Source organism: Pseudopodoces humilis, chromosome 1 (assembly GCF_049639895.1).
Source record: "Pseudopodoces humilis isolate 2021_Gansu_Grassland_sample_001 chromosome 1, ASM4963989v1, whole genome shotgun sequence".
In the NCBI taxonomy this organism is placed as follows: Eukaryota; Metazoa; Chordata; class Aves; order Passeriformes; family Paridae; genus Pseudopodoces; species Pseudopodoces humilis.
In genome coordinates this window covers 123348036-123360787 of record NC_142200.1, presented here as the reverse complement: position 1 = coordinate 123360787, position 12752 = coordinate 123348036, and the positions used below count along the sequence as shown (strand labels likewise).

The 12752-nt window shown below is 38.6% G+C and overlaps 1 protein-coding gene across 2 annotated transcripts in view; it reads right to left on the bottom strand.

The window, feature by feature from the left end:
• AGMO (alkylglycerol monooxygenase) overlaps positions 1–2776 on the bottom strand; it is a 185430-nt gene extending 182654 nt beyond the window's left edge. For both annotated transcript variants that reach the window (XM_005518842.3, XM_014248437.2), the window contains exon 1: positions 2616–2776. In XM_005518842.3, coding sequence (XP_005518899.1) covers positions 2616–2744 — 129 coding nt within the window. In that variant the 5' untranslated portion in view covers positions 2745–2776. The remainder of the gene's footprint in view (positions 1–2615) is intronic.
• Positions 2777–12752: the final 9976 nt, after the last annotated feature.

Sequence of the window (12752 nt, the reverse complement as noted above, 5' to 3'; positions counted from 1 at the left end):
TACATGACAAAAAAAATCTTATAAAAATAAATTCTACAATGATTATCCAAGATTCACACCCCTTTTTCCCCAATTTTCAGTATTTGTTGATAGGGTGACTTTCCCCTGGATACTGCTCAGAGCTTTGCTACTTGGAACTGGTAGCAGATGATCAGCTCATTTTTTTTGAGCAGGACTTGAGGTCTTTACAAACAGCTCTGCCAACATACAGAGCAACAGTGCAGGGACCATTGCTTCTGAAATTGTAAGCAATATAACCAGAGACAGAAACCACACTGCACAAGTTAAGCTAACTATTCTGTTCCCAGAACTAGAGCTGCTTCACCCACTGCAGTCACTTCCTACCCAGATATAACAACACAGATGACTCTAGCTCAAAGGTGCCACTCCTGTGAAGTGCCTATATTTTGTAAGCCAACCAGCTCAATTTTGCAAGACTGCTAAGCCCATGAATATTTCGGTGGATTTAGAGGTTCTGCCACCTGTCTAATGTTGGACGGTGCCTATCCCCACAGCTGTAGCCATGTCATCTAACGTCCTAGAAATTCTTTCATCCATCTGATACCCAAGAGATCATGTATCTGAGATGCAAATTCTACTACAGTGTCTCAGAAAAAAAAAGAAAAAATCCCACACTATTTAGGAGACACTAATGTAATGAGTAGTTTGCTCCACACGCACATCATTATTGCCTTTTAGAGTGAATTATTTGAGCTTAGGCCTTCATTTGTTACCAGCTCTACTCCAGAATTTTTTCTTGTTCTGTGTTGAATTGGGTTCAGATATCCACTTCTGTATATGTACCAGCTAAAGGACTTAGCACTCACAAGACCTCCTTGAAAGGCTCATTAGATCACTATTAAATCTATTGCTGATGAATCCAATGGATATACTGCCTGTGTAATTGTTCCCTAAACAGTCAAGAAGTGCAACTGGAGAGAGACTGTAGATAGCTGCCATCTGTCCATAAACACACCCAGAAGAAGACAGATGAACTCTACCTAAGGTCAGAACAAAGCCAGAGTTAAAACAGTTATGCTACTATAATACTTTTATATGCCCACCTAGACAAACATCAAAAGATCTATTCTAGCAACAAATGCACTTTCAGATGAGTAATCTAGCACAGTTCACCTAAGATAGGAACTTAAGCAAAGCATAACTGTAATGGGAAACCCTTCTTTTAGTTTTGGGGTCTTTTTGTGAGAAATATTCCTTTACAAGCTTATCATAACACTGCCCTACAACAGCAGAAGCCTGTAGGCACTTTCATTATTCAAAGTATTAAGAATCCTTTCACAGACTTACAACTATGTGCCTAGTAAAATAAATTCCAGGTTTGGCTAATTCTGACCTAAATACTGCATACAGGAGAAGAAAACCCAAGGATGTTAAGGTATGCTGCAGACAAGAAAGTGAATGAATGATACACTGTTGGAAATGTGGGAATAGTAAAAGGAACTGAGATAGCAGAGAGAGCTGGAGGGAAAGATCAGCTGACTAGGCAAAACTATCAATCTTCCTTGATCATGACTCTATAGCTGAGTTGCAAAACACATCTGAGGACAGCAGTCCATTGACCAGACACTGCACACACAGCCTGGGCTTGCAGCAGCCTTCTGCTTACCTTATGCAAAAGGACAACCTTTGCTGATAACATCCCTCAGTGAGGGACTGCTGCATACAATTCCCAGAAAGCTGCTGACAGAGCTGCACCACTCTGCACAGCCTATGACACCACCACTGCAGTCTGCCAGCAGCTGCAGCAGTCCAAGGTATACCTGGCAGAGGAGCTCGTCAGAATTATCAAAACACACATAAAAAGTGCAGCTCTTTACTGAAGCTGGGCTGAGTTTACTTTGACAAGGGCAAAACAGTGTTTATGTGCTGTCTCTGTGAACAGCTGACATCGATCTGGGTTCAGAAGGAGCTGACAATCAAGACACCTGCAATAGGTAGGACAGAAGGGAGCAAAGGTATCTTCTTGGAAGTGCATAAACTGGCAGGGCAGGAGGGGAGGGAAGGATATCTGCTGCCTGCTGACAAGGGAGTTCTCACCCTTGACCTCTGTACTCTTGCCTTGGATATTTAGGACACAGCAGTGTCCCAACACAAATATTTGTTCTAAATTCTCTTCAACAATCTTTATTTTTTATTTTAATTAGAAAACTTTTATTTTTCTGTCTTTGACTGAGCTTGACTTAAGGGCATAGAGCGACCTTTTTGCTTAAGAACCATAACAGTGAAACAGTGTCATATTTTCTTGTTTCCTCAGTTCAGTTTGCTGTCACTGTTCATCTTATCCGTGCTGCTGGATGTAACATTAGCACCAACCCTCAGATATTTGGAGTGCTTCTCTAAAAACTCCAGCTCTTGGTACCAGGAGAAATCATCCTTTAAATACATGAAAAGAGAGGGCACAGTTACACTGGCAGCAGTTACACTGGCAGCTTACAGGCAGAAAACCCATGAGAGCAAGGCGGTTTTATCTTAATTTAGGTGCCCTTTCGCGAACATGGTTTCTGCGAGGCGCCTGTGGCTTTTGAAAACGGGCGCAGGTGGGCGAAGGGGAGGGCGAGGGATGCAGCCAGGGTGGGAAAGGAGGGGACTCTCACCTTCTCTACGTAGTCGGGCACCTCCTCCACCGTGCGGAAGGAGCTCTCTCCGGGCGGCAGCGCGTAGAAGAGAGCGCGGAGCTGCTGGCCCGGCGCGGTGCCCTGCGGGCCTCCCGCCTCAGCGCCCATGGCCCAGCCGCTCCGCTCGCCGGGATGGCGCGCACCGCCCGCCCCCCGCACCGCCCCGCCGCGGCCTCGCCTCAACACACCGTGGGCCCGAGGCCGTAAGGGCTGCCCTGGGAAAAGCTTCCCGTTTCTGGTTCCCCTGCACCGTGGTGTTTTGCAGGTTTGCTTGGGTTTAGGCGCTGTTTTTTTGTATGTGTCGTCACCGCCTGGACCACTTCTGGAAGCTGGGAGAAAGCTCTCGCGCACCCCAGCTCCCTTCTCGCCCTCAAAAAATCTCAGAACCTCAAAAATCCACAGAGCTCAAGTCACCCTTTCTCAACTTTAGACAGGTTTCCACACAAAAATAGAAATTTTTGCTCAGATTTGGAGTTCCATAAAAATAAAATGTTAAGGGTTTTGAGAAACAAGCCAAGGTGTGCTCGCTGACTCCTGTTCAGCTGTATGGGTCAGTCCAGCATTCTTACCATTCATTTTTTATTTTTTTATAGGTCTTACCATGGCTCCATCACTTCAGTTAACATCACTACATTGAAGGAAGCCTCTGGAAGCCATCTATTATGCTTTCAATTTTGAAGGAATGAAAACTGGGAAAATAGAAATGGTGAAAAGAGATACATGCTAGGTCCTTGTAGATTACTTCTAGAAATGTGAGTAAGGGCAGGCTTTGTGCATTTAAGACCTTCAGTCTGAAGCTCAGGAGCATGTCAAATCTTTGTCAATCATGCTTGATATTTGGTGTTAGTATAAATAGTAAGATTTCTGATGAAATAGATTAGCCACAAATAAAATAACACAATGTCTCAACAATCCCTTCATTTCAAATGTGCAGTTCCACTAACAGTCTTTGCAGAAGGAATAGACTGCAAATCCTAATGTAAAAGATTTTACCACAATTTAAATTCTGACAGTCATTTAAAAAAACTCCTTTTACTTTGCATCAGCCTTTTGTTTTGGAAAGGAACCATGCCAGGCAATTTCAGCTGAAGTTTTTGTTTAGGAAAAGTGCCATGCAAAGAAATTGACATTAAAAAAACTGAAATATTACACATTCGTAATGTTTGTGTTAAATAAGTTACCATCTAAGCAACAGCATGGTAGGTCAACTTAAACAATATTTTTCAGTTTGAATAATGTTACAATGCTGTAGAGAATGGCTATCAGGAAATTACTGGAAATACCAATAAAATATTCTACTTTTACCTGAACAAAGCAGAAGTACTGTAAAACAGCACTGATGATGAAATAGACTTGGACACCCTCCTAATATGTATAGTTTATACTAATTCTGTAAGTAAAAAAATTATTTAATTTATTTAAATGCTTTAAAATTGCATCCTAGTCTTCTCAGCTTCATTGGTGATTTATGATAATCTGAAATTCTTATAAAACTCTAGTGTTAGCTTCTAAAATCTGAGTTAATCTGAATAAAAATTTCAACTTTACTCAAAATCATACCAATCAACAGCATTCTGACGAGATCCTCATGGCAGGCAATGACAGAAAATATTTGCTTGTTCATTTAGATTAGCCTCAGTATTTCTGTGATGTCACTCTCACATTCAAGTTCCTTTAACACCCTCACCTAAGCCATACCATGTCACCAGGAGCCCTTCCTTAGTCTAGTGCTGGTATTCGTCTTGCTCCATCAGCAGCTTTCTGAGTTAAAATGGCCTACACTTAATCCCACAAAAATTGTTATCTGTGAACTGGGGATCATTCTGGGGTAAGAATGATTATCAAGGCAAGGGAGCCTATGCCTACACAGGGTGAGATGCATTTTAAATACCATGAAACCACTATATCATACCACACCACTCCGGGAAAGAAGAGAATCCATCAAGTTTTTAGGACTTTCTACTTTCTTAAAAAATATTTTGGACCTCCATGTCATTGTAAATTGTCACCTCAATGTGGCTGTACTGAGGCTCTTGCTTTCAAACAGGAAGGATGGAAGCTGGACTTGATCATGCTTCACAGGGGAAAATAATGGGTTGTATTTTCCAGCTTCTGTGTCCAAGAAGAAATGGAAGATAGCACTAGAATATCTGCATTTCTGGTGAGGGGAACAGTTTGAAATCTTACCTGGAGCATTATGAGTGTTTCACAAACTTCAGTGGTCTGGGTCTACCAATGTAGCTACTTGAGCATTGAAACTTAGCATGCAGTTTTCAGTGCTCCTTCTTTCTGTTATTAAGAAAGTCATAGAAAATACAGGAATGTTGCTTCATTGGAGGTACTAATTCTCTCTCACACAATGCTCCCTCTGATCAGTCATCTTGCAGAATATTTTTGTGAGAGTACATTTTTTTATTACTTTTTCTGCAAAGACTTAAATAATCTACTTTTCTACTCTTTACAATAAAATAAACAAACAGAAAAGTTAATATTTTCCATCCTACACTGCCACCAAAAATGGTGCATGTTCTGTGTGGAGACTGGGATCCTGCTGTTAACTAGTAGATAGTTCCAGTAACTAAGGCAACAAAGGCCTCTGTTCTACTTAGAGGAAATTGGGGAGCTGGCCTAACATGATCTGTAGGTGGATCATATTTTGTTTTCTCTAAAGAACTTCATCCCACCCACTTCTTGAACAGAGAACGCCCAGAGTCTTCCTGTTTAGGTCTCTCTAAGCAGTAAAACAGCACAAATAATAAAGTCATAAAGGGAATTAGGGCAGGTTGAATTTGGGATGGGCCATACAGTCTGCTTTGGCAGTCATTCACTGTAAACTAAATCATATCCAGAACCTAGCTGGGCTTAGTATGCTCTGTTTATGTTGCAGTCTCTTTGAATACAAGAACTTTAAAGGAATACATTTTAAGTGAGTACACAAGTAGATGTCAGAATTTTTGTATCACCACTCCACATATACAGCACCTACATTCATGCTTGGCAGTGGATGTCATCACAGGAGCACTAAATGTATCTGTATTACTACAAAACTAAAATTATAAAATATTTTCAGTATTGTCTTTGCCACTGAAAAACCCTACATCACATGAAAAAAAAACTACCATTAAAAAAAAAAGTCAAGTGTTTATTTGTTTATATTGTGAGATAAATAGAAAGATACAGATATAGATATATCAATACACAAGTCTTAGTAAGAGCTAATGACTCCAGAGACCAAATGACAAGGATGTTCTTGCATATTAATCAATTCCATGGCATGCACTTGGCAACTTATTGCTAACTTTCCATTTCTTCTACACAGAACTGGTAGCCATAGAACAGGGAGCAGTCATCAGGATACTCAAGCAGGCTGAAGAATAAGGCAGACATTATTTTGGGGTATTTTTTTTAATATTTTCCATCATTGTATGCACTTGAAATAATTTAACCTTTTGTTCTAATTGAGGAAAAATGTGTTTTGGGTTTTTTTTCGTGTGTGAGAGGGGATGGGATGGGAGTTACTGGAAAAATAAATTCCATCTTCACAGCAGACTTATCAAATAAGTAACTTTAGAAGAACAGCCTGCCCACCTGTTGTGAGTGTTTCCAAATTTTTTCTGGCATGCTCTGTTGTGCAATTTCTTGCACTTTTATTTCTGAAACTTTATTTTAATTTTTTAGGAACACCAGGGCTCAGGCTGCTGTGTGCTGCAAACTACATGTTAAGTCAACATTATGTAGCTCAGCTTCAGGACAGATATACATCGAGATCATTTTATTAGACATGTTATAATCTATTTAATAGGTTAATAATGTGGTCAGTGATTGTTACTATTTGTTATCACTAGAACAGTCTCATGTTTTTGAATTAGGAACAGATGAATATCAACACTAGGTAGATCCAAAATTATAAAACTTCTCATGACATGAGAGGCACACATGAGATTATAGCACATGCTACAACTTTAATCCATGTGCACAAGTAGGAATCATTTGAATAATTTCTGAGAGGAAGCATAGAAAGTATAGCTCTTCAAGCAAGGCTAACCAAAATGCTGATTTTTTTTGTTTGTTTTTATAAAGAGCTGTCATAGAGAGTTATAAAGAGTGCACCCATATACATGAACTTAAACAGAAGGGCTTGTCTGTTAACACAGAACATTTTTTAAAGATCTACCCTAGTATCAGCAGCAGATGTACTTTATAAAAGTCATTAGGTATTATTTTAAGGCTTGAGATCTTCAAGAATCATTTGGCCTTAAATCAGCTATTTTTCTTTATTATAAGGAATAGAGAATACTTTTTCTTTCCATGGAAAACCACATAGCTTCTACTTCTTTCTAGCCTGCAAATCCCTAGTCCTTGAGAAAGAGATTATTTTCTGTGTATGACTCCTTTAAATAAATTACAGTGATTTATGGATGCTGAGTGTGATTAATGTGTTAGAATAAAATAAAAAGAGTACAGACCTTAGCTATCAAAGGCAGTAGAACACTTTCTGGAAAGGTGGAAATCCCCTTTACTTCCAAGGAATAATTCGCCAGGGTCTCTCTCCTCCTGTGCCAGTAGGCTTGTACAGAGATGGACACTGCCAGCTCCCCACCCCATCAGCCACTGTCCCCTACCACTCCAGAGTGAATGCTCACTTCTGGCCCAGCTTCCTCTATGCTCTTGTTTAACAGAGCCTATTCTCCTTCTTCACCTTTAAGTCAGTGCATCAGTACCACAAGTTCAGGTCTGAGGGCAAAGAAAAGTGCCTTTCTCCTGCTGCTCAGAGACATAAGCTGATAGCCTTCTCCACCCAGAAGGTCTCCATCCACCACTCATCCACAAATAGCCTCTTGCTCCCCTTTATTTGTTTCATGCTGATCTAAGGGTACTGTGTAAACACTGCCCATCACTTGCCTGCCATTCTTGGAGCCAGAATCACACACATCCTCCTACTTCTCCTTTGGCCCAAAGCCAAAGCCCACCTCCCACTGTAAGACCACCCTAGGAAGAAGTACCAGAAGTTCACTGCAGCCTAAACCTCAATAAGGGCATGCTTCACCGCTCCAGTTCTTTTGATACACCAGGTAATTTATATGTCACATGTTGAGAACTAAACCTTGCAATATTGTACAATTGCATCCTACCTGGAGATATTCCCAGCACACTCTCCACAACTTAGCTGGTTCTTTAATTGCCCAAATATCTGCTAACTAAATATCTGGTCTCTGCTAAGTCCTGTTGACCTATAATACATTCTTTCTTACTCAGCCATTAGATAAAAACAGAAGCTGGAGGCCTTTTTTAATCAACAGGATTCCTTTCAGAAAGTAACTGGCTGAAGCTGTAGCTCCAGAAGGCCCTGAAAGCTTATAGAAAGAACTAAATGCTGAAATGTGGACTGAAAAAGAATTCAAACAAGACCAAAAACTAAGTAATAAGTACACCAAAAATCTGAAAATAACTGCTAGCACAAAAAGAAGGAAGGAAAAAAAACCCAAAACTTAAAGGAAAGCAGGCAAGTGAAAATTCATTAATACCCCAAAGTTTTTTGGCTATTTGAAATCTAGATCAGTAATCTAGTTAGAGGTCCCAGTACAAGGTAGCATATGATGACTTAAAGACTACTGTAATATAAAAGTGCTAGAAATGGCTTTTAAACTTAAAGATAAATGTATTCAATCTTTGAGTGAATTTCATTTTGCAAACCTGAACTTCATTTCATGGTGCACACTTTAATATACGAAAAGTAAGAATAACCACAGAAGTTATTTATAAAAACAAATGATTGAAATTAGTATGATCAATCAAATTACAGGGAATATATATGTCACATTTTATCACAGGAAAAGCTTTTTTCTTGCTTTTTTTGGTCCTCTTTTTTATATGATGACCATAAGTGAAAAGCAATATGAAATTTCAAATATGGATGCACATAATTTTGAGGGAAAGAAAAGACCATCCACTACAAAATTCACTACATTTTCTCCTTCATTCTTGGTTCTCATATATTCATGAATGTTTCTAATCTCTTTTTATGTTCAGGGAATGAAATGGGCTTCAAATTCATATGTCATAAGTATGGAATGTATTCCCTGATATTTAGTTGTGGGGAATCCTTCCTGTGTTGCAGAGTAACTTATACAGCAGCTGTGATCAAGATGTTTGTACAGTTTTCCTTGCTGTGCTGTTTACCTGTTCTGAAAGACTTGTTTAAGATCTGAGCCAAAGCCCAATCAGAATGTTAAGATTTGTTATATGCATAGTATTTTGGGGAATGCTTAGGGGTTTGTGGGTTTTTTGTGACAGTTTTTCAAGATACTGGAAGACAAAATACTGAAAGATTAGAAAAAATATCTCCAAGAGTACAGATGCAACTATTAAGGTCAGTTCTGTCTACTTAGAGTAGGTTTGCAATGAATCCACTCCAGAGTTTTGACATGAATCATCTCTTTAGCTTTTAAGGGAGTCATGAGGTACCTGGGGAAAGCGTTCATAGTTAAAACACTACAAAATCTACCATAATCTGGATAGTTTAGAACTAGTTTAGAATAAAACTGAATCAACAAATAAAATGTTTTAAGTACATTATATTTAAAACATATTTTTCAATTTAAATGTAATTGTGTGTAGAATTGTGTAAATGTGTGAAGATTTTAGACTGTGGTTCTCAGTCAGTAAAGCTGCTGTTGACATACTTTAGCCACTTTTGTAACCTCCTTAGTCCTCTCCTTTGGCCATGGATAGGTATGTCTGAATTTGGCATGCAGTGAGTGGAAGAAATGGGAAGCAGGAAGCTAAGAATAATCACAGGCTTACCTCTATCAACTCTTCAGAATTCAGAGGAGAAAGTTAATATTAACATCAGGTGCATTTTGGAAGTTCCACTGAATATGGGTGTGCCATTTGTGTCCAGGTGCTGCCACAAAGCTAAGAAAGAATTTGAAACATGTAAATCTACATCTCAAATTTACTTCACAACACTTTTTTTCTTTTATAATTTTTCAGCTTTTTTAACTAAATAAACCTGGGATTTTGCTCCAATACAAGGAGCAAATAAAACTGCCAAATTCCTTCTTAAAGGAATCTTTCCCTTTTTTCCATGTTTTTTTTTTTCCCCACAGGCATCTCATTTTACTGACAGTATCATACTAATAATGTCTTTGACCTTATGCCAACTGGCATTTCCAAATCTGAGAATTCTCATTTTATTTTTTCAAATATAAGGGCAATGATCTCTACAATATTTTTCTTGGCTATTTTGGGCAACTGCAATTCTCTGAATTGGTCCATTTCTCATGTAAGTACTTAATCTGATTTTGTTTTTCTGAATCACACCTATGCAGCATGCCTAAGCCACTGCAATAGTATGGAGACAGAGCAAAATTTTATTAATTTCCTAACTGGAACAAAAAATGAAATATGTAAGTAGCATTCCAACAAAGTCTAGCTGTGGGTTCCAACAAAGTTGCAGTTGCAAAGTGAATTGCATGTTCACTTCTTCCATTGACATTCTCTGAATTTTTAGACAGCTGTAAAGTTTCTCCTCAGAAGGAACTGCACAGCAGTGATAGGCAAAAGCACAGATAAGAGGTGCCTACGGTTTGCTTAAAGTTGCATATACCTTTCAACATGATTCCTTAGACGTCAATTTGAATATCATGATGAAAAGATAATCTTTTGCTGGCAAAATTTCTAAGAAACTTGTATCTGCCTTTATCCTCAGAGTTTTATCAGATTCATCAAAGTTGACTCCTTAAAGAGTGTTCAGTGAAGAAGCCTTTTTTTAAACCATTGTGATTTTATGCTGTTGTGAGGCAGTGGAGGGTGTTTGCACGTATTTGCAAATGTGTTAGGAGACTATAGCCTCCTTCTAGAATGAAAATAATTTTTTGTATTGAACTGTCAAATGCTCTATTCTCAAAATAATTTAAAGTGCTGTTGTAGGATGGGTTTGATCACAAACTTATGGTGTCATCCTCATTTCATCTATACTGTGAATAGGTATGGCATGGAATTTAGCCATTAATGCAATACAGCACAGAAAGAATTTCAGTGCAAATTTCAGCTTTGTTCTTCTTTTTTTTTCTAATTGGAATGTGTTTATCCAAGCCTCTATTCTGCAATGAAGAATTCTAATGAAGAGCCCACTCTACAAAGTAATACTGGGATTTTGATAGGTATTCAGCCTGGGCCAAAAAGGGGGTTTAGGGCTTAGTGGCTTTGTTGTGTAATGAAATTGCAATGGTATATTTCATAAATGTATTCATACAAAGTCTGCTTTTAATTTCATGAGAGCCTAACTCCAGCTTCATCAGGCTTATCTTCGTGCCATTGCTGGATCTTTAATTCTTCTTTTGTTAGTCTCTTAAGAGTCTGTATAACTTTTAACAGGAATCTGGCTGAGCCAAAAAGGAAATCATCTCAATAATGCTGCATGCCAGTGCTTTGTGTACATCTCATTATCACAATATGCTAAGGCCGTTAGAGGCTAACCCTAATATTGAAAACATGAGAGGAAGTCCTTATGGAAGTAAAACTGTTCTTCATAGTAAAAGACTAGTAGTTCAAAATCATCCAGATGTCTCAAGATTGATCAAAATTGTAACAGCGCTACATTCTCAGTTACTTACAGGACTGCTCTTTATCTCAGCATCATATCAATCTATTGTAAATATTTTGTCAAGGGTCTGCTTAAGGCGGGAGAGAAAGCTGGATTACTTTCATCACTGATAAAGCAAACAATGCAGTCTTACTGTCAAAAGGAGTAAATGTGCCTGTGCTTTCCTCATCCTCATTTTTTAAGCCACTAACAATGTCAGTCATTCTGAACACCAAGATTACAAATACTAAAAGGGATGTTTATTCAAAAAATCTTCTGAAAACGGCATAGAAAATAGGAAGTCTTGTATTTATACTGGTAATCCCTCACCTCCTAACAATACTCATCTGTTAGGGAGAGAGAAGTATTGGGACATCTGGCTCAGTGTGGTGAGTTTTCATCTTCAGTTGGGAGGGCTGATGTCATGTAAGGAACAGAGCAACACACTAACTGCTGCAAATGAGAGGCAGCAGCAGTGCTTATCCTGGGAGCTGGGGCTCATGGATCAGCTGAATGGCTGCCTGCAGCCCTCATGTGTTGATTCTGGCCCATTAACCATCCTATTAATCTTCAAAAAGCTTTAAGGCATGAGTGGTTTGGAGAGTCAATGTAGGTGAGAATTTGCAGGTGTCATTCACACAGAACAGCCATCTTCCACACTCTTTTCATCAAACAGCTTTCCCAGTCTTTCAGAGCACAGAAGGAAATTCTTTCCATCACCTTTTACCCTGTCTGAAATTCTGAGAGCATCAGAATTTTTAACATTTTGCATTATGGTAATGCAAGCGTAAAGGACCAGCAAGTCAGTTTGTAAGAATCAGAAGGACATTTCTTTTGGAAAATTTATACACTTCATTCAACCCACATCCTTTAACTTTCAGTTTTTGAGTGTCACCACAATATATACTGCTGCATGAGTCATCTCAATGCTGTATCAACCAACATTTCAATTCTCTCTAATATTCCATTCTATTCTTTTGGGAAAGAACAGTATAGAACAGAGCAATTTTAGTCAATTTAAAGTTTATGCTATGCTTGACACCTGACTTCACTTTAGTAACACCTGCCTTAAGAATAATTAGCAGGCCACTTTTTAAAAAAGAACTTCCATACACCACAGATGGCATTTTTCATACCAGACAGGCAACGATGTATGTTGGAAGTGAGCCAAACTGTCTGCAAAAACTGTGAGAAATTCAAGACAGACATTTGAATGGAAGGAAAGTTTTACCTTCCTCCCACCCCTACCCCCCACACCATTTGGGAACATCTGTTCAAACCTACCTTTCTATATAATGCACTTTATTTTTCTTATCTACTAATACCACAAATTGCAGAATGAAAGCAGCATAGCAAGATTCTTTCATATTGCTTATGAAACCTACAATTTAATAACATAATGTGATGATTTGCCAGCTATATGAATCCTGCATTATGACACCTGTTCGAACCAAGAACAGAATTTTCATAACCCCATAATATGGGTTTCTCAACTCAAATTTCAATAAAGTGGTCCTAATTTTCACTGT